The sequence below is a fragment of the Pistacia vera genome, unplaced genomic scaffold, assembly GCF_008641045.1.
Source record: "Pistacia vera cultivar Batoury unplaced genomic scaffold, PisVer_v2 Contig461, whole genome shotgun sequence".
Classification (NCBI taxonomy): domain Eukaryota; kingdom Viridiplantae; phylum Streptophyta; class Magnoliopsida; order Sapindales; family Anacardiaceae; genus Pistacia; species Pistacia vera.
The window spans coordinates 1,253,019-1,276,074 of NW_022196292.1; the positions used below are offsets into that span (position 1 = coordinate 1,253,019).

The window sequence follows — 23,056 nt, forward strand, 5'->3', positions numbered from 1 at the left end:
GGCTTTGTGTGGTTTTTTTGGTTTTCTTGCTACTGCCTTGTGAGTGTACGTGTCTCCTTGGGATGCTCTTGGTTTGCCACAAGGTCTGGTTGCTTAGCATTCAGGCGCAATTTTGGTTTTTTGTTTGGTGCTGCTAGGTTGGAAGCTGCAAGTTGCTATGTTTTATGTGTCAAACGTTGGTCCCGTTACTGCAGCACAAGCGTTTTTGTTAGCTGTTGTTGATTTTTCTGGTTTTTTTGGCTCTGTTTGCTTTTGGTGTGGGCTGTTTGTAAAAGATTGTACATCTTGGCTCCACCTCTTTTGTGTTTTTTCCACTATTTAAAACCCGACTCAGCTCGGCTGATTTAACTGGGACTTGAGAGCTTCATCGGGCCAGGTTAACATTTTTCCTATTCACCCAAAACCCTAGAATTTGGGATGATGATCAGCAAACAATTGAAGGCCTGAATGTTAGGACTCTTGAAGAGAAAGTGCCGATGAGTACAATGGTGGCGATGAAGTTGATTTCCTGTGAGTGAATTGACCGAAAATCAAAAAACACTGGCAGCGGCAATATCCAGTTTTTGCCGGTGATTGGTAAGGCCAACAGGGGAGGGGTGAGGAGGTTTTGGTCGAGAGGAAAAGGGGAGTATTTTCGGGTTGAAGAGGAGGGTTGTTGACGCAAGCATCGGTGAGATCTGGCTTGAAATGTGACGCTGACATCAATGAGATCTGGCCTAAAATGCCGACGCTAGCATCGGTGAGATTTGGCCGAAATCAAACCTATTTCGGCTAGATATTTGGTAGATTTTTAAGGGAATTGGCTCAAGGAACGATCGATTGGGGTGTCGTCGTGGCCAACCAGTCATTGGCAGATTTGTATTTGGGGTGTGTTTGTTAAATTTCAAACCTATAGAGACTTAACGTAATTGTTAAGGGTGTATTTGCTAAATTTTAAAGTTGCCACCCGATTTGACCAACCAATCAAACCAATTAAACTGGTCAACCCGAGACCCGACAACTTTGCTAGGTTTAACCTCGAGTTAGGTTTTTTCGTCTCATGTGCTTTGGGTTGCTGAGTTGTAAAGCTAGGGGTCTTTGCCCTGTTTACTGTTTAGATGACATTCATTATTTTTTATAAAATTACCGGTTACCCAAAAAAAAAAAAAAAGACAGTTGAAATAAAATACTGCTAAATTAATTCTTTTAAACTCAAGTTTTATTTCCAAACTTCAGTTTCTAAATTTCACTTTAGATGGTAGTAGTTGCACATCATAACATATTCAAGATGAATCAAAAACTTGTAATCCAGGGAGTAAATAAATAAGCTCAAGCATAAATTTGCTTTTTAGATGGTGGTATGTATCCACATTGATTTCTTTGAAAGTAAGAGTACAATCCTAAGGCACAAATTCTATTATCTATACTTCTATAAGAACCAAGACTTACAATCCTAAGCACAAATTCTATTATCTATACTTCTATAAGAACCAAGACTTACAGCAAAAGCCAGAAGCCTGACCCTCATCCTGCTGCTCATTTTGACCCATAGCAGGGCAGAATCTCTTCTGTAGCAGCCGCATTGCGCATAACTATTCCTATCATTTTGACCTGTCAGAAGGCGGAACCTCTTCAGTTGCAGCTGCATTGTGCATAACACTTCCTAACTGAATACCGGCGTGGGAACTTGCTTGAGTAGAGCCCTCTCCAGCTGCTGCTTTTAAGCCTTTGTTCCTCTTCACCTTTTCAGCCCAACCAACTAACCCTACTTGCACTTATTCATCAAATATTGACTTCTTGAAATAAGTCCCCATCTTCATTTCATTTCAAAAACAAAATTAAGATCAGTTGTTTCAGATGAAGGTGAAATTCATTTACAACATTAACTCAACCCACCTGCGTGACAATGGCATAAAGTGGCAGCGTGCTGTAACTACACAGAACCTGGATGATTACCCTAATTGGAAAGAACAAAAAAAGCAGTATACGTCAAAATCATGAGTTAGTAATTACATATTCAGCCAAATTATGACAAAAATGTGGGGGAGAAGAGGCAATTGTTTTCTACCCAATTACAAGCCGTGGTACAATAAAACGAACTTGTCCCATGATGCAGGAATCGAAGCCATATTGAACCTATAGAGGTATAAAAAAAGATGAATATATGCATCCAGTAAAATCCATAATATGAGTAGCACGTCAAAAGTTGTAGCTTACCCATATCCAAAAGAAAAACGCAATCTCAAAGGAATTTTGGAATAAGATAAAATGGATCAAGAAGAGGATTATACGGGGTCGATTGAACCAAAAGTGCTCATCCGATGGTTGAACCACTAACTCCCCTTCAATGGCCACATGTTTCTCGGCAACCTCATGAGCGAATTGGTCAATGACATGCTCCAGCTTAGTGCCCACAGCAAGTAAAAGCTGTGAAAATACAAGTGACACATCAAATAATGGAACAGCAAAAATAAAATGCACTGTAAGTTTTTATCGCACAAGGTTCTTGAAACAGCCAAATGGGATGTAGACATACATACATTGATAAACAATTCCATATGCAGTTAATCAACTACAACTTAACCATAATCTAAGAAGGATAAAAAGAAATCAAATATAGAACAAATATAATACAATAGAATCTCTCTATAGTCATAATATTAGGACCAATTAAATTTATTATTATAGGGAGATTATAATTTAATAGAGGTGTAATTATAAGAATTATTGTTTTAATTTCTTATTTTATAATTCCTGTTTTAGTAGTTTTAGAATTTCAGTTCATTGTTTTAGTAGCATTAGGATAGTACGGAAGTGGATATCAAAGGGTCACTATAAAATTGAGTGATCCGATTCAACAACTTCACTATACTAATCAAATGGATTCTTCAATAATATAAATGAGCAACAAGTCATGTATATTTTAACTGAAAAAGAAGTCATTACTGGAATTAGACAAGAAGAGGAAGGAGATAATCTTGAGGATGATAGTATAGAAATACCGAAAATTTCATACCAAGAAACTCTAAACATGCTTGAGAAATACAAATATTTTGGTTTCAACAAGAAGATGTCCATGCTGGTGGCTTATTATGTACCCGCAAGATAAAAGATGTGGTAATAACTCTAAAACATAAATCATTGTCTTAAACAACTTTAAATAAATATTTTATTTCATCTTAAACCTATAATTTAACATAATATATATTTTTTGCAATATGCATATAATTATTACTATGTAAAGGCAAATTCCTTAAGACGGGACCAAAAAAAATTATAACTTATTACAATGTGAAATTTATTCTTATTTATAACTGACTCAAGTTAGGACCGAAAGTTTTTATGACTATATGGAGGTTATTCCTATATAGAGTATCACTATAGAGAGGTTCTACTGTATTAATCTATTGATCTATACAAGCACCATAAACGGTGACAAAAAAACAATAAAAACATAAGTCAATGATGGCCCACTGCACATCTCTCTTGTTATTAGGTAATTAGCTATCAAATGTCATGATTTTTAAGTTTCACAAAGTCATGGACACGAGATCATAATGAGCTCGCAAAAGTGGATGCAAAACAATGCAGTTGGTCACAATCAAACTAGAAAGGAGAAACGATATTAAAGATTTATGAAAACCCACAATGACAGGAATGGATGCTATCCAGAAGTACATATGCCAACCTACACATGAAAATAAGAAAACATAAGGATATTGATAATTCTACACTACTACATATCATTTAAAAGAAAATAAATTAGGATAAAACAAAACAAAACAATTTATATAACCCTTACAAGGTATTAACATTTTAAACATAACCAAGAGCGTTAGATTAATGATTGAGCCATGACATCAATCAATGCAACTCTACTGTTAAGAAAATCTCATTCAATTACAGTATAGACCCGTAGAGTTAAAATTTAAGTAACTATCCTCCCATGTCACAAAGTACCTTTTGGTTACAAAACCATAAACTTAAAAATCTTTCTTTATAACTTTAAAGGAACGGTGGAAAAGACTCAAAGAATGTTGAGTGTATTAATAAAAAGAGGATAGTGATCTGCAATGAAAGTGGATCTAATGTGAAAACACACTTGGGACAAGTTATTGCAGACCAGAGAATATGAGAAGAGCAAGTGGCTACACAGAATTTCTGCTACTGCATTCATTCAATTATCTGTCAGATGAACGAATATTAGATTCAAAATTATTAGAGCTACAGGTATAAAGCGAAAAGGCGCTTCAACAGAACAGTGTAGCTGATGTATTTGCAAATTGTGGAGACAAATGGGACTATATAGGTAGTTGAGTCATATGCAAGGAAGGTCAATAAATAAACCAATAAGGAGGCATGTAAACCAGGTCAGCAGCACATTAGAGGAGGAAACTGACGTGGGTTTAGATATTAGGAAGAAAAGACCTTTAGCTAATGTTTTACAGAAAATTTTCCCGACAAGAAACATAAGCAAGAATGATTCATATAACCAAAGCCCAAACAACTGAAATAGCACTTATTCGGTTGGAAATATAGAAAAGAACGCTAAGTTTTCATGATGGTCTTTCTTGCATCTCTTAAGACCGATACTATGAGAGTAGAGATCAAGACTTTCCTAATACCCCTTTCTGAGCATGAAGCCTAAATCAATTAAAATACCTAGTGCTCAAGACAATAGCAAACAAGAAGTAAATAAGTCAATTGCCAAAGTCTTGACTTGAAGATTGTTGATTTCACCCATGCCATGACAGTAAGGGAGACTTGTGTTGATTGAAGTAGCAAGAAAATACCAATTCGAAACAATAAAAAAGTGGTCATAGAATTGTCTTAAGTCGAATAAGAGAAAATGTTTCATTTCAGCATGCTTTTTATTAGACAGATAAGACATTGAAATTGTTGATTTCACTTCAACTGAAGGTAATAAATTAACTCAGAAAGTCTAAACCCCTCTAACTGTAGAACCTGTATATCTAAAACCATAAAAATTTGGATCTAACATTAAGACTTGATTAGACAACAGAACGTGAGAAATATTAACTGTACTTGGCATCAGAATTTACCTGGATTCTTCTCAGTTTCCTATCAGAAGAAAAGAAAAGGTATTTTAACTGGAAATAATTTGCTAGTTGATGGAGTAAGCATACCATTAACATTCAAAAGCAAGAATATGACCACAAATATCCAAAGATACCAGCTGCAAGCGGTAAATCGAGATGAATCAGTAAGAAATTGGCATTAATGTTCAAGGCAACAGCTGATATACACAATAACTTATAGGAAGTTTTAGCATCACATAATTACTTTACTTATACTTGCCTTATGCCAACAACTCTCTTAAAATCATCTTCAAGGGCACGTATCATGTATTTGTGGAAATTAAATTTTGGATTTCCCCTGCAATGAGTCTAAAGCAGAAGTAAGGAAGGTGCAGAAAATGTTTATGAAAAGGCAATAAAATGATGACCATTCTAGACATATACAAGACAGCCCATCCTTTAGATTCTTACCATGATGAAACCCAGTCGAAGTGTCACATAGTCTGATTTGGTAACAGATGCATGGAATTGCTTGAAAAAACAATGCTGCAGTGACAATAGAAAAAGAAAATCAGTGTCCTGTTTAATTGAATTTGGCAGAAGGATACAAAATCTTGTGCTCATCAAATATACCAGAAAGGACCTAAACTTTGGGATATCATTTTATTTTCGTTTAAGCAAAAATAATAAGCCAAGGTTGCAAGCAAAAATAACCACCAATGATTATGTAGTAACCGCTATCAGCTGCTTTATGCAAGCAGGACATAACCTGTTAGTAATTACATGCCTCTTCTTCTATGACAAAATATCCAGTTAAACCCTCACTTTTCACCTTCTCTCTCATCTTTTGATGTCTAGTTACATTATTTTCTCCTGCCACACTGTTCCTATTAAAAGAAGTCCAACAAGTAAGACAGACTCTGAGAGGGAATCTATAGTTTATCCTAAGGCTTGCTACCATCAATTAGAGAATCATAGAATTCAAGCAAGGTGGAGCCACATGGCTGCCATCTCTTCACCGATATCCGTCAAATTAACAATGACTAATATCTCTGGATGCATGTATGCTGTATATTTCTATGGATTTATGAGTAGGTATAACATAAGTTTATACTCCTTCACAAAACCCAAGCACAGGAAAAGTCACAGGGCCTTATGTAAATCTATCATAAGTAATTTATCATTTTATCTATGCTTGCATGTAAGATTATGTACTTCACATTAAAACAGCGACATTCAAGAAAAACAATTTCCAGAAGACCCCCAGGCCAAAATTTCTGGCTCACCCATAAATCCATCAAGTGAGAGATTCTGCATGACTTATCAAGTCAACTCATATATGCAATCATTTCTTCCAATNGACAAAATATCCAGTCAAACCCTCACTTTTCACCTTCTCTTTCATCTTTTGATGTTTAGTTACATTATTTTCTCCTGCCACACTGTTCCTATCAAAAGAAGTCCAACAAGTAAGACAGACTCTGAGAGTGAATCTATGGTTTATCCTAAGGCTTGTTACCATCAATTAGAGAATCATAGAATTCAAGCAAGGTGGAGCCACATGGCTGCCATCTCTTCACCAATATCTGTCAAATTAACAATGACTAATATCTCTGGATGCATGTACACTGTATATTCTCTGAATTTATGAGTAGGGATAACATAAGTTTATACTCCCTTCACAAAACCCAAGCACAGGAAAAGTCACAAGGCCTTATGTAAATATATCATAAGTAATTTATCTATGCTTGCATGTAGGATTATGTACTTCACATTTAAATAGACACATTCAAGTAAAACAATTTCCAGAAGACCCCCAGGTCAAAATTTCTGGTTCACCCATAAATCCATCAAGTGAGAGATTCTGCATGACTTGTCAGGTCATCTCATATATGCAATCATTTCTTCCAATGAGAATAACGTAGTGATGAAAAAAAAAGGGAAAGAGCATATGTGGAAAGAAAAAACACTATAAATCTTTTCTGTTTCTCACAGTCCCAATAAAGAAATACTCTTGTTTGGATTCCATTATAGAAGCAAAAATAACTCACCATCCATCCCAGGATAACTGAATCTTTACCAATTCCGAGGAAATGCTCTCTGATAAAAATATGTTGTTCGACATGGGTGACTTTTTTCTTCACAACTGCAGTGATACAGTTTACAATTAAAACACGCAATGAAGATTTAGTGACACGATGCTTTTCTGAGACTTGAACAAGAAAGTAATTTGCTCAGACATTGTCTTCACTACTTCGCTCAGTCAGCAAGCTGCTATGGCACAAGGCGTCTAGGTTAACTAGCAAATCTTAAAAGCTAAACAACATTACTGCTAAAATTTATGAAAATAATACACAAGCATAGCATATGCAAAGTTAGTAAAGGAAGAAGAATAATTCAGTAATTAATTGGTAATCCATCTTGATATTTCAAGAAATTACTTTACATCCTAAATAATTATACTTTGGAAGCAAATACATGAATATAATGCATTTACTAAGGATTTTGCAATTAAAAATTTTCAAACATCGTATATTTAATTGGACAGCTCCTACCTTCCTCTGTGTTAAACTCTTGTTTAGCTATTGAATCCTCCCAGTGTTTCCATTGGCGTATCTATGTTGCATAAAGTAGAAATTGAAGAAAGCAGACTCAGTATATAATGACAGTACAGAATTGATGAACAAGAGAAGTCTACAGGATGCTCACCCTTGCTCCTCCAAAAATAACAGTTAGAAGACAAAAAATCACATGGACAATGGCTAGGACAAAGATAAAGATATGGAGATGATGCAACGCTTCAACTGACAACAATGGGACCTTGTTCTGAAAAGGGAAAGAGAAAAGAAATTAGAATACTTACCCAAAAAAAAAAAAGAAAAAGAAATCAGAACACTAAAACATGAATTATTCGTGCATCTATAGATAATAACCAGAAATGCAGTAAATATGAATCCAGAAACATCACAAAATCTAATACATGAGATAATTCATAAGAGTATCACAATGACAAAATCTAATACAAAATCCATACAAAATCTAAATTCTCCATTATCTATCTGTCTATTCTTCTCCCCCTCCATCAGGTTGACTATCATTATAACATGTTAGATAATAACAAATTTATCCTGGACTCAAACCACAACCATCACTGCTGCACAGCCATGGGTTCTTCAGTTGCAAAAAAGAAGTATCAAAGCTCTTAAGGCCCAAAAAGGAAAAAAAAAAAAAAAAAAAAAAGAGGAAATTAAACTCCAAAATCATATACATCATAGTAAGATGACTCTTAAACTCCTCACTACAATAAAGACCAAAAATGTCATCAACTGATTTACTTAATTGGAAAGAAAAATAAAGAATTTTTGCAGTATGCTGTAGCTTTAAAGACATTTTCATGTCTATTCAGTTTTGGCAGTTCGCATCACGTACGATATCAATGCAACTTCACTCCACTATAGGAACAGTAACCTGAAAATCCCTCATCCAAACAACCTCTCAAGTATATCTGACCACAAGAGAAGTATGTAAATTCAGACTCCAACCCCAATGAGTTGAGGAAGAAGACACCATATTAGCAATAAAGATGCAAATAAGTCAGAGAAAGAAGCAACCCAATCCACCATCATCAATAGCAAGCTTGACAAAGGAGAGAAACAAACTTTTACAATGGGAAAAAGAACATCAAGGGCTTCAGTAGGAAACCTAGTCACTTAATTGGAGTCCCAACAATTTTTTATGCTTTCCATACTTGCTTCTAATGAGTGGCATGCCACAAACAATTAACCTCGAAAGGATATCTCCATAGCCATTTCCCTAGGAAACCAAGGCTCCTTTTCACTAAGTTACCAACTCCTTAACCCCTTTAAATTTGACTTGAGAAACCATTTAGTTCTCTGTGGACCGCCTCTATAGGCATCCCAAGATACTTCATAGGCCATTGACACAAATAACATCTAATAGAAGCTGCAAGTCTAGGTAAATTCAAATCATGCATGTTGGTGCCACTAATACAGTATTAATGCAAGTTGACTTTAAGACAAGAAAACTCATAAAACATCTCAACTATTTTAACAAAATTGAGAAATTTAGATTCATTGGCTGAATGAAAAAGTTGGGGTAATCAGGGCATTGCAAGTGTGAAACTGAAATTTTATCCTTTCCAATGATGGAACCTTCAATAAGATTAACTTTTTTAGCTCTTTCTACCAGCCTGCTAAGGACATCAACTACTGTTAGTAAGGAGAAAGTGGGTGTCTCAGCCCTCTTGAAGCCATAATTCTGCCTAAATTTGTCCCATCCATAGGTGAACTAATCTTTCAGTCAATCAAATCGTCACAGAAGTGTGCTAAAATTTTAATTTCAAGATCATGTCATCCATCTACAGTGTATCTGTTGCAAAAACTACTGAGTTTTCAATACAGCCATGAATCTAATATAGGGGAAAAATTACAAAGAAATTCATCAGAGATCATACTAAAGTGTTGAATAACATCAGAACAAACCCACATAATTGGTACTAAACAAAGTGATTCAAAAATATATTTAACCACCAAATCTACGAGAAAACTAACCCATTTTAAATTTCTTTTCAACAATACCAGAATCCATTAAAATGAACTCTCTGATTAAGCAATTAATAAGAATGAACATCAAGTAAACTGGCTATTAATGTTCACCTTCTTAGAACAGTAACCAGCCGAAGATTCTTCGGACAAAAGATGCCTAGCCGTGCCAGCAACAGAAGTGAAAGACTTCTGAAAATGTGATGTTGTAGTGGTAGCATTAGGATGCTCACCATCTGTTGAAGCAACTTCATGGCGTTTACAAGGAAGCATAGAATTCGCAACATCCTCAGGAATGCAGAATTTGGTGATTGCTCCTTGAAACACCGTCAGCAATAGTGATATAAAACCCAACAGCATCAACTCTGCCACCACAAACCCAAATTTTCACTACTTTTTTTCTTTTTAATAATATCAACTTTCCAATTAATATCCATACATCCTTAAATATACCTATCAAATAGAATTTCTTTGACAAAAAATACAGAACATTAATTCAGAAAACAATTTCTTCTCACCAACAAATACCACACCCATAATTATACTAATTCCTTCATAAAATCATCAGAAAATGTCCTCTTTGAGATTCCTTAACAAAAAAAAAAAAAAAAAATTAATGGGTTCTTTTTACAATAATATCACCATCTTTCTCTTTTTAAGAAAATAAATTTTCCAATTAATATCAACACATCCTTAGATATACACATCAAATAGATTTTATTTATTTATTTATTTTTTTTTTTTTTTTATTTTTTTGGTGAGGAATGAATAAGATTGATGAAGAAAAAAAATTATTCTAACGAACATACACCACACCCACAAACATAATAAATCCATACAAAACAGTAACATAAAACGTCTTCTTTGACACTCTTCCGAAAAAAAAAAACATAAGTTGTGGATTCAATTTACTTAAATGCATGCACGTGAAGAAGCAAAAGGGGATATGAAAAGTAAAAAGACCTTCTTTAACTTTCTGAAGAGCTTCATAAAGAGGTTTCTGGTTTTTTCTTTTGAGATAATTTCCAAGAAAGTGAAGAAGTCTTACAAGACCCAAAGAAATGGCGACGATGACAGTGCACACACCAGCCACCACCCATGTTGGCGTATACTCTAAAGTTTCCTCTTCACTTCCACCCGCACTCATCTTTTTCTACTTACTACTACTTCTCTACATTCTTTTATTATTATTTCTGGTCAGTGAATACTGTTACTCTGCTATCTTAAGAAAATGACAATCACACCCCTCACTCAGTCATTCTCAATCTAGTTTCACTTTCATCAAATCTTGTGAACCAGAAAATTATTACAAATACGGTACAGATATTTTGTTTGAATCTCGTCCACCTGCGGCTTTAAAATATAAACACCCTTCGTCATTAGTGTAAATAACAATTTGACCTTAATAAAACAAAAACCCTTTTGTTTTATATGATTATAAATAAAATAAACAAAACAACAATTACATATAATATATTATAAAAAAAATCAGAAAAACATTTTTCATAAAAATATATCCTTTATTAAAAAAACTAAAATAATAGGCGTTTAAATCAGAGAAAAATATATTTTTTTTTTATTATAAGTTTTTCTAAGGACATATTAATATTAATTTAAAAGAAGCAAATTAAAAATTAAGAAAATAAAATAAAAAATGCTAAACAAAATATATAGGTATCCTTCATTTGATTAAATATTTGTATCGTTATATTTGTATCGTTACCTCCTATTAATGGTATTATCATGTGACAAAAAAAAAAAATTCTTTTGTTTCTTTATATCAAATTAATTTTTAGCGTATTTCCAATTGTACCCTCCATAAAACGGATTAGGTTAACGTGGGTATGATATCTAAGGGTGCGTTTGGTTTATTATTTTGGATAAGATTTTAGGGATAGTATTGGATAATTAAATAGGGTTATGATTACGAGAATATGATTTACAGAATATGTGTTTGGTAGAGTATTTTGACCTTGATATTTGTGTTGAATATTTGATTAATATAATTTTTTATAAATTATTTATTAATATAATATTTTGTTTAGTTTTGTTAAAATAATGTATTATTATATATAACTTATCTGGGTGGTTCACCGTGGATATTAGTGTGGGACAGATCTTGGTGGTGGGTGGTTCACGGTGGCTTTTAGTGTGGGACAGATCTGGTGGTGGGTGGTTCACGGTGAATATTAGTGTCGAATAGATCTGCTGCTGTGGGTGGTTCACGGTGAATATTGTTTGGGTGGTGCAGGTGGAGAAGAAGTTGGATGTGCTTTGTTTGGTATTTGCGGGTGGAGCAGAAGTTGGATGTGTTATGTTTGGTATTTGCAGGAGGAGAAGAAGTTGGGTGGAAGAAGAAGAAGTTTGTAAACGTGGTGAAGCACTGATGCAGTGAAGAAGATGGGAAAACGAAAAAAAATGAGAAAGAGAAAAAAAAGCTGCAAAAAGTCAAACGGTCAAATACATGATGCAGTGAAGAAGATGAGAAAGGTATTTGCAGGTGGAGAAGAAGTTGGGTGGAAGAAGAAGTGGTTTGTAAACGGGGTGAAGCATTGATGCAGTGAAAAAGATGAGAAAATGAAAAAAAAAATGAGAAAGAGAAAAAAAAAAGCTGCAAAAAGTCAAACGGTCAAATACGTGATGCAGTGAAGAAGATGAGAAAGGTATTTGCAGGTGGAGAAGAAGTTGGGTGGAAGAAGAAGTGGTTTGTAAACGGGGTGAAGCATTGATGCAGTGAAAAAGATGAGAAAATGACAAAAAAAATGAGAAAGAGAAAAAAAAAGCTGCAAAAAGTCAAACGATCAAATACGTGATGCAGTGAAGAAGATGAGAAAATGAAAAAAAAAAAAAAAAANCTCACATCAATTAAATCCCACAGTTGAAATAATAAATAAATAAAAATTAGCATAATTTTCAAAAGAGTTAATGACTTTTTCCCACCCAAATAATGGCCTAATAACTTGCCACCCAAGCTTTGAAACAATACAACTTTACTACCTAAAGCACAATTCTGTTAGTAAATTTCATTGTAAAGAATGACAGGATTGTCAAAAGTTCATTATAAGTAAAGGTAGGATGGTTAATTAATATTTTACATCAAAAATCAAATTTTAAAATTCCACTTTGTTGAGAAAACAGCGAACGCCAAAGGAGGGCGACGTTGCACGACCGATGAACGGTGAGTAATCTAGTGTCGGGGTTTGAGAGGTTTTGAAGAAGGGGGGTCATAGGTTGAAAGGGTAGTGGAAGATTGGATTTTGGCTTCCGAAATCAAGCAGAATTGGCGCAAAAATAGTGAAACCCTAACTTGCGGCAGCCTATGTATGTTGGGGTAAAAGATGTGAGGATCAACGGGGTTTTGGTCAGGGGAGGATAGAGAATCTGGTGGTGATGATGGGGAAGGCCAACAACACCAAATTCCAGCCAAATCAACTAGAGAAAATGACTGTCGCAACTTTCTCGCCAAATTTCAATTGCTCCTTATACTGGAAATCATCCACTTCACCACCTATTGCTTCATTGGCATCCCCTAACCAAACCCCCAACAACCCTGGCACCAATTGCTTGTCGTTCACCGTCTACCACCATCTCCTAGGGTTTTTGCGCTTTTGGAGTTGGTTTTGGAGTTTTAAAATGGAATTGGTGACTAAAGGTTGATTGGGATTGTTTTAAAAGTGTTTGGTGTTGTTTTTTCTGGGTTTTTGGATCAATTCCAGCATTGAAGGCCGGATTTTGAAGTTAGCACTCCAACTATTCGACAAAAGGCTTGAGCCCATTGCTATCAACCTCAAATACCCAACCGACACCTTCTGTCGTCAACCTCACCTGCCCAGTCAGTGAGAAAGATATTTTTTTATTCACAATAAATATTACTGTATTTAATGGAAATTATTAACAAAATATAACGTTTGGATAATAAAGTTGTATTGTTTCAAAGCTTGGGTGACAAAGTTCGTTAAACCATTATTTGTGTGGGAAAAAATCGTTTTCTCTTTTTAAAATAAACATTTAACGCATTATTTACTCATTGGTTTACTTGGATTAATAAAATAAATAAAGGGAATAATATTTAGAAGGAGAAGGATGTGTAATAATTTATTATTGTTAAGATAAATATGGTTAACTTTTGAGATATTTAAATGAAGAGTGAAGAATTGACGATGTGGGGGTATAACAAAGTAAGAGTAAACGACATGTCCCCACCCAAGGTTTAGCGAAATGCCAGTTTCCACCTGGTTTCATAAATTCCAAATTCCCACCCTTATATTAATATTGTTAGTGACTGTTACAAATGTAGAGGTTCTATTACCAAATTGTCCTCCCACTTATATTAAGATTTCAAACTTCATAGTTCATCCCCTTCTAGTACGCACTGCTCTTTTCTGTATTCTCCTCGCCGCCCTTTTTTCTTTCTCTTCCCGTCCCCAAGAAAATTCTCTTTGTCAAAGAAAACAAAAAATGATTGAGACCGGACCTTCTTCATCTCCCCTAAACTTCATCTTGATCTTGATTTTAGGAAAGAAAGAACCCCAGCTTACGCTAAACCGAGATAGCAAGCTACCTTGGTCTTCTTTAAGTTCCAAAGATTCAGATCAACGGCTTTAGCAGTTCTATGAGGCTAATTCAATTCAGTCTTTTGAATCTATGAATTAAGATCTTCCCAACCTCTGCTTCTTATAGCTTGTGTGCTGCAAGTAGTTTTCTGTTTTTGCTAAAAATTCCTACCCCGCCACCCATTTACTCGTGCACAAACTAAGAGAAAATCCCTACTCCACCATCACCAAAAATAACCAACAGCAACATACAAATCATGATACCCAAATAAATCAAGATCATCACATTTGCCAATTATCCTCGCCATTAACCACCAGAGAAACCCAACCACCGCCTTTCTCCATTTGAAACTCAATTTTGTCACCATTCCAATAACTAAATAAAATAGTATAAACAAGCGCATTTGATAGAGAAGAGATAGGCATCAAGATTTGAAGCAAAAACATAAACATATATAAAAGAAACTGTAGATATACAGAATAAACAAAGAGTGACAAAGAAGAAAGAGTGTAGAGAGAGGGAGAAACAATAGGAACAAAGAGGGAGAGAGAGTACCGTGAAGGAAAAGAGAGTGCAAAGAATCAGAATATGGAATTTAGTAAATAAAAATATTAAAATATAGTAAATAACTATTTTAACCTTTAACTATCGAAAGAAACGGAACTCTACTAAATTAAGGGTGAAAATTTAGAATATATGAAACCTAGAGTGGGAGTACTGTGGGACCTAACATTTCGCTAGGACTTAACATTTCGCTAAGCCTTGGGAGCATGTCGTTTACTCAATAAAGTAATAACAAATACGAAAGCATGCTCCACACCTAAAGAAGGATGTACTTTTGAAAGTGATGCCATGCCTTTAATTTTTTATCAACAAACCTTTGTCCTATTATTCTTATGGTCAACACTTTTGTCCACTTGTGCTGCGTAATTGGGGCAACACTGTTGATGCGTGATTTTGACACCAACGAAACGCACGTGTGAAATGCTGAGATGGCTCAGAAGGCACTCGTGAATGTAAGAGAAAATGAGAGTAAATGCAATGGGAACAACTTTTAAAGTGGTTCGGATGCTAAGGAAGTAAGTCATACGTCCACTGATGTTTGTATTAATGATAGAGGTCAGGTCGTGTTAGCGGACTGATTTACAAATGATAGTACAAGAGAGAGAATGCTTATATATATTCTTGAGAGAGAATAGCTGATCAAAAGTAGAATAAATCGAATCCCCCAAATAAGAGAGGAGCCCTCAATTTATAGTGGGATGGATTAAGGTTATCATTACTGAATCTGTGAGTTGGTGGGATTATCCATACAAATCTTCCTTTATGTCTCATTGCCCACCTTGCAGAGTGATTTATGCGATTTGGAGCAGATATTGGACACGTGGAATCACCACAACTTCTAGCTGGTCTGGCATGCACCCACTATTCTAACAAAAGCAGGCTGCTCCTTTCCTCATGTGACTGAGGTGTGGGTGTATCCATGCTCTGACTTTTGCACGCTGACTAGAACTTACGTCAGCCCTGCATTCTTTAGGCATAACAGAAGTCTCCTAGTTTTTAAATTTTGAGGATTGAACCTTGGAAACTATAATTCATGCCGCGACTGGATGCTTTCGGGAAATTTTGGTGATTCCGACCTGTTTGAGAAGAGGTCGAGGTAGCGCTTTTTAAGAACACGACTTCGCATGGTCATCGCTTGTTAGAGATGAGCGACCTGACTTCGTCAGGCGTTACATGTTGTACTTTTGATATGGATGCATTTAATGAAACAACCTCTGCTCTGTCAGATGTGTCCTGTGCGTAATAAGTGTCAGCCAGGCGCATTAAATGCATGGCATGCTGACACGATACCTTTTATCAGAATATTAAATGCATGACATGCTAAAACGACACCCCTTATCAGAGCATTAAATGCAGATTAGGGCGCAATTAATGCTGAGGGAGAGAGTGTCATCGCTTGAGTTTTTTCAACGGAAAAGGAGGACGGTTTGGTTTTCTGTAATCGTGACGCTCACTCTTTCTCACTGATCTGCAACACGTTGTCATGATCAACGGTGAGACATTTTTTTCGCTCAAACGTTGTCTTGATTTCGGGAAAGTCAAGCGTCATGTCCTTTGCTATAAAAACTCAGATCTATCCCAGGCAATGTCACCACACTCGTCTTTTTCAGAGAGAGCAAGAGACTTTCGCAAGCTTGGAATTTTCGCCTTCCAAACCAGCGTGTTTATGATATTTGAAGCAGAAGGAGCCATTTTTGTATTTCAAGAGGTAAGAATAGTTCTCTGCTTTTATTTTTCTTATTCCCCTTGGTTGGTAAATGGTGTTATTCTTCCGGTAGCTGATCGGAGATGAGACAGTCATATTGGGTTCGAGCCATGAATGGCGGTTGGAATCATTCTGCTAGGGTTTTCTTTAGGTTTTAGGGAGCTTGTTTCCTTCCACGTCATCATACGGAATAGCGTACGATGGCTAAATGACCCCCTCTGCTTGTCGCTTTTGCAGACCAGTAGAATGTACCCCTCAACGATCATATCCAAGGAAGGAATCGATTCGTCCTCGCAGGGTACTCCGAATGTCACTCCTGAGTCTACTTGGTACTCACCGAGGAAGAGCTCGAGAGGGTGACAAAGCAGTATGGTGTCGACATGGAAGTTTTCTATGATAGGACCCACTCATCCCGATACCCATCAAGCAGGATGACTACGATCTCCGAGGAGATCTTCAAGGGTGAGGGGTTGATCCCCTTCCACCCTTTTGTCAGGTCGTTACTGGATCACTTTGGGATTGCGCCAATGCAACTCACGCTGAACGTGTATGTGATTGTTGTCGCCATGTACATCGCGTGCCATGAGAACGGGCTGGGCGAGCTAACTGCGATAGAGTTCGGCTGCTCGTATTACTTGAAAAAGAGCAAGGACAAGGATTCTTATTATTGTCCAGACGACCTACTATAGAAGCGAGGATACACAATTACCCTAGCAACGCAGGGGCCTACTAAACGAAGTTTTTCTTCTTTCGTTACAATGGCCATTGCCGCTTTCAGGACCCGAGTAGGTTTTTTTCCCTTGGCGAATTTATTAAATTTGAAGTGCATCCTTTTCTTAATGACATGTTTCTTTTTGGCAGTTAACAAGTCGACCGACTCAGGGCTACTCTTTGATCCGGACAGGATTGTAGCTTTCGGCTTCCTGCCCGAAGCTAATAGTGACGCAAAGAAGCTCGTGTCGACAGCGAATCTACGAAAATACGGTTTCTTCAGTGCAAGAGCGTCCTTAGAGCCCCCATTGTGTAAGTCTTGCTAATTGGGTCTTTTCTGGTCGTGCAATGAATTATTCTTGCTAACGATGCTCGCATGCAGCGACCATGCCTCCGAAGCAGTCAAAGCCGTCGCGATGAAGGCAATTCAATTTTCTGTGGGGAAGGACCACCAAGGCGGCCGATGCTGCTCCTACTGTTCCCCTGGCTGAAGGCGCCACATCGAGCCCCCCGGTGCGACCTGTTGGAACTTCTCAGGATCAACCTTCGAATGATGATAATCCGTAAATTATACAGTTTTTATTAGATCTTTTTGTCATATTTCAGGTACTTTCTAGTGCATTTTGACCTGAATTGTTGCTTAATTCTTTACTTTTCGTGTTTCAGGTTAAAATGGACATTTTGAGCAAATAAGGACAAAATTGGATAGTTTTGACTCAGAAATTAGTGGATCTCAGATGATTGGAGAGTTCTTGAGTAGGATAAAGCATGATGAAGCTTGTTCCCAAGGAAGAGCACCGAGAATCGAAGAATCGAACGAAGAAGCAAGCAGAGTGGCAGTTTTGTAATTTCAGAACTTTTCAAGAAGCTTCGCCCCGGCGAAGGAATTGTCTTCGCCGCAGCGAAGTAAGCCAGGGACGAATGTGTCTGCTTCATTCTTCGCCGCGGTGACAGTCAATTTTTCCAGTTTTGTTAAACGCACAGTTTCGTTTTGTGCGTGTTTTGGCTGGGTTATTTGGACTAAGTATAAAAGAAAAACTTAACCTTTTACCAAGGGGTCTTCATCTTTTTAGGGTTAGCCACTTTTGCATTTTTCTTAGTAAAACTTTGAGCTTTTTGGTTTGTTAAAGGGAGAAGATTCGGATTTTGACTAAAGGATTCATCTTTTGGGGAGATTTCTTATCTTTCATCTCAGTTTCATTATGTCGAACTTGTTTATTTCCGTTTTTCATTTTTATATTATTGATTTAGCTATGAACTAATCTTTTATGGGTTAGGGTTTTGATTGTAGTTTGGATTTTAATGGGTTAAGTGTTTGATTGTTTTATTTTCATATGAATCTGCATGGGTTGTGTGTTTACTCTGAATTTTTAATGCTTTATATGATGAACATGATGAGATTGAGAAATAATTCATATTAGGCTTCTTGGGTAAACACCATTATAGTATTGGATGCTAGAGATAGATTCAAGAATTAATGAAATCATTTTAGGATTCTTTTACTTAATGAGTTTGGATTTGTTAATCTTCAATTTGTTGGGTGCGGAAGGTTAATAAGGATGAATAGGAAAACATAGCCCGAGAGGGTATGTTTAACATATTAGTGATTTCGATTTACAACCATTGCGCATGAATGTTAATGTAGTGTAATTTTTAGGTTTAACCCATAAAAATCCAAATGAAGTCAAAACCCTACCCGTTTTGCTTGAATTGATATTCCGTGTTTTCATATTGCTTTCTTAATTAAGTTTTAAATCTTTGTTTAAAATTCATTGTTGTTTTTAATTAAAATTAGCTCCCACCAATCCAAAGAATTCGATTGCTTCAACTTGGTAACATTAGGAAACTTAGTGCTTTGCTAACAATCCTCGTGGGAACGATATCCTACTCATTATTTTATTACTTGAGCGACTAGTATGCTTGCTACATTTTTGCATGTTGTAAGAAACACGCATCAAAGGACGTACCAATCCGACCTGCGAAGGCTTCCTAGCCATTGGCTGTTAGCCCTAGGCTAAAAACAACAGCTCAACGAGCTAAGAAGAAGAGAAGGCAAATTCAGGTCGAAGAGTCAGAGACCGAATCCGAGGGCGATCAACCCGAGAGGTCACAGCCAAACGTCAAAGGTGATCAATCCAACACGACCCCTGTTGAATGCTGGAAGAAGGAAACTCCAGTGCTGGACTCGCTGGGGAACCTGTCGGAGTACCTACAGCCGATAGTCTACACTTTGCTGGAGTGCAGACTCTTGGAAGCATTCGAGCAGTTCGTAGGTTCCAGCGACGTGGACCTAATGTCCACATCACTCTAGCACTTGACCAAGGTAAACGAACTATCCTCGGCGAGGACTTCCCTTAGTTCCTTTTGATAAACTAACTTGCTATTTTTTCTTGTTCGCATGCTCTGCTTTCCATGCAACTATCCCTGGAGAAGGTTCGGTTGGGAGCTGCAAAGGGGGAGGTCGCACTGAAGAAAGAGAACGCACAGCTCAAGCGAGGCCTGGAAGCCGTCAAAGCAGAAAGAAACCTATCCTTTGAGTTGGCGAACCGGTACCTGAGCGAAAAGGATGCGACTCTTCGTATGGTGGACTTCCAAAAAGCTGAGCTTGAGAAGCATGGCGAGGAAGCAAAGAAACTGCAAAGGACCATAGTCAGACTCTCTAAGGAGGTCGGAAAGAGGGACCAGGAGCTCAAAACGACCTCTTTCCGAGCCTTTCGAGCATAACAAGAGAGGGATGCCTCCGAGCAGCAAAGGCAAGCTCTCAAGGCCGAACTCCAAGCAAGTCAGGGAAAAGTTGCTTCCCTGACTGAAGAGATACAGAATCAGGCAGCGAAGATCGAGGAGAAGGCTGTCGAATGGGCGATCGAGTCTATCTATGCCTTACGACTGAAGAATTTGCGCATTGATATGTCCGACCTCCCAGAGGACTGGTGGGAAACTCGCATGTCCATGGCGTGGCAAGATGATGAAGCGGCGACCGCCTGAAAATCCAATTAGATAGAGGGTTTGAGACACACCTCGGAGAAGCCCCCAACTGACCAGCCTTAGGATGATGAGGTCGGTCTTCCAGGAGTTAGATTAGGGCTAACAGTTGTACCGTCTTGCCTGTTGTACTCTTTACATTAATGAAATATATTTTGCTTTTACAATTTCTGTTCACTTTATTATACATGAGTTTACATTCTAAGTGCTTATGATATTGGAACAAGTCGTTGCGAACATGATAACACATTTATACGAACAAAGTTACATGCGAAGACTATTACAAGCAAACAAAATAATACTGATTTACATTTACAAAGATAAAAGAATAATCTTTACAAGGAAAACTGAGTTCGGAATTACTGATAATAAGGTCGAAGGTGTTCAGCATTCCAAGCTCGCGGTACTATGGAACAATTTAGCCTTTTTAGGTGATAAGTCCTCAGCCTTATCACTTTGTTGATGCGGTATGGGCCTTCCCAATTTGGTCCCAACACTCTCGCACTTGGTTCTCTAGTACCGAGGAGAACTTCCTTCAATACAAGGTCGCTGACCTAGAAGTCTTTTTGTCTGACGTTAGAATTGAAGAACCTTTTGGCGCGTTGCTGATAGGCTGCTATTCTTAGTGAAGCCTTGCTGCGATGTTCTTCAACAAGGTCTAGACTTGCTTGCATAAGTGCTTCGTTGTCGGCTTCATTGTACAAGTCCCTCCATAGCGAACTAGTTCTTACCTCCATATGGATCATCGCTTCGCAATCGTATGCTAGCGAAAAAGGGGTTTCGGAGGTAGAGGTTCTCGCAGTTGTCCTGTATGCCCATAGGACTTTGGGTAGGTCGTCGGCCCAATTCCCTTTGGCTACGCCAAGTTTGGCCTTTAGAGTATGCTTGATGGTTTTGTTAACAGCTTCAACTTAGCCATTTGCTTATGGTATTGTGACTGAGGTGAATTTTTTATGAATACCCAGCTTGTCACAAAACTGCTTGAACTCCTCGTTGTCGAACTGTTTTCCATTATCTAAGATAAGGGTATGAGGAATCCTGTAGCAGCACACAATATTCTTGAAAACGAAATTCTTGAGCTTTTTGGTCGTGATCGCGGCTAGCGGGTCGGCTTCTGCCCATTTGGTGAAGTAATCTACTATGACCACAGCATATTTGACTCCCCCTTTACCGACTGGCATGGGGCCAATGTGGTCGATTCCCCACATGGAAAATGGCCAGGGGTTGGTCATTGTTACCAGTTGGTGGGAAAGAGCTCGCGGTATGTTTACGAACCGCTGACACTTGTCACACCTCTTGACAAAGTTGTAGGTGTCTTCTTGGATTCGGGGCCAGTAGTACCCCTGACGAACAACTTTGTTGGCAAGAGATCGTGCGGCGGTGTGATTACCGCAAATCCCTTCATGTATTTCCCTCATGATGTAATCTGCCTCTTCGCTAGTCACACATTAGAGGAGAGGGGCGCTAAACCCTCGTCTGTACAGTTGGTCTCCGATGAGGGTGTAACGAGCAGATCTTGTTCGCAAAATCCTTGCCTCGACCTTCTCGTTAGATAAGGTCCCGTCCTTGAGATACTGAATGATGGGAGTCATCTAGGAATCTGATTATATTATATTCATGGCTTATTCGATCGAACTGATATTGGAGGCCTCAATGAATCGAACAGGAATGCTATCTGATGCTTCTGAGTCCAACGACGAGGCTATCCTTGCCAAGGTGTCTACCATAGAGTTGCTATCTCTGGGAATTTAAGTGGTCACGAAGTGCTTGAACGACTCGAGTGCGGCCTTAGCTTCCTTCAAATAGCGGATCATATTTTCTTCCTTGGCTTGGTACTCTCCTAAAATCTGATTGACGATCAGCATGGAGTCGCTGTGGATACTGATCGCAGTTATGCCTATTTCTCGGGCCGACCGCAATCCAGCGAGTAGAGCTTCATATTTGGCCTCATTGTTGGCTGCCTTAAACCCGAACCAAAGGATGCCGTGAATGCAAGCCCCTTCAGGACTTAAAAAGAGAAGGCATGCACTGGCCCTCTTTCTGTTCGATGATCCATCGACGTAGAGGCTCCAAGTCGACAGATTCTAAGTAGTTTCCTAAATGGCTTAACTGGGCTGTTGTTCCGGCTCACTTGGAAGATATGAAAATTCTGATATGAAGTCGACAACAGCCTACCCTTTGATAGTCGATCTGGGTTTGTACTTTAGATCGAACTGACTCAATTCCATGGCCCATTTAAGTAATTTACCCAATGCCTCTGGCTTTTGGAGGACCTGCCTGAGCAGGTAATTAGTTATTACATGGATTGTATGGGTGTGGAAGTAAGGTCATAGCTTTCTAGAAGCGATCAGTAGGGCATAGGCTAATCGTTCCATTTTCGGATATCGTATCTCAGCATCCAACAGATGTTTGCTCGCATAGTATACTGGCCATTGGACCTTTTCCTCTTCCTGAACTAAGGCTGCACAGACATCGAACTGAGAGACAGACAGGTACAAGAGAAGGATCTCTTGCGGGAGAGGTTTGGATAGGAGAGGTGGCTTCCCAATGTGCTCTTTAATACTTTGGAATGCCTGTTTGCACTCGGTAGTCCACTCGAACTTTTTATTGGTCTTCAAAACATTGAAGAACGGCAAACAACAATCTGTTAATCTCGATATGAAGCAACTTAGCACGCTATTCGTCCATTAAGGCTCATGACCCCTTTTTTGTTGGTCAGGCTTTCCATATTGAGGAGACCTTGAATTTTCTCGGGGTTGATCTCTATTCTCCGTTGGTTAACCAGGTATCCTAGAATTTCCCCGAGGACACTCCAAACGAGCACTTAAGGGGATTTAGCTTCATTCTGTATAGCCGGAGGATATCAAACATCTCAGCGAGATCCGCTACGTGATCTGAAGTGATATGGGATTTGACCGGCATGTCATCTACATAGACCTCCATTGACTTCCTGATCTGTT

The 23,056-nt window shown here is 37.8% G+C and overlaps 2 protein-coding genes across 2 annotated transcripts in view; one reads left to right on the forward strand and one right to left on the reverse strand.

The window, feature by feature from the left end:
- Positions 1-1,270: 1,270 nt before the first annotated feature.
- Positions 1,271-10,765, reverse strand: LOC116145345 (MLO-like protein 1). The gene is given in 13 exon segments (XM_031430798.1): positions 1,271-1,793; positions 1,876-1,936; positions 2,048-2,115; positions 2,197-2,406; positions 3,627-3,667; positions 5,127-5,176; positions 5,299-5,387; positions 5,490-5,564; positions 7,070-7,164; positions 7,574-7,634; positions 7,728-7,844; positions 9,695-9,945; positions 10,544-10,765. Coding segments are annotated over 13 exon segments (1,515 nt in total). The 5' UTR covers positions 10,728-10,765; the 3' UTR covers positions 1,271-1,580.
- A 5,518-nt stretch (positions 10,766-16,283) lies between these two features.
- Positions 16,284-23,056, forward strand: part of LOC116145439 (protein DETOXIFICATION 24-like) — a 32,056-nt gene continuing 25,283 nt past the window's right edge. Inside the window, exons 1-2 of the mRNA XM_031430897.1 lie at positions 16,284-16,406; positions 16,641-16,732. Coding sequence (XP_031286757.1) covers positions 16,284-16,406; positions 16,641-16,732 — 215 coding nt within the window. The remainder of the gene's footprint in view (positions 16,407-16,640; positions 16,733-23,056) is intronic.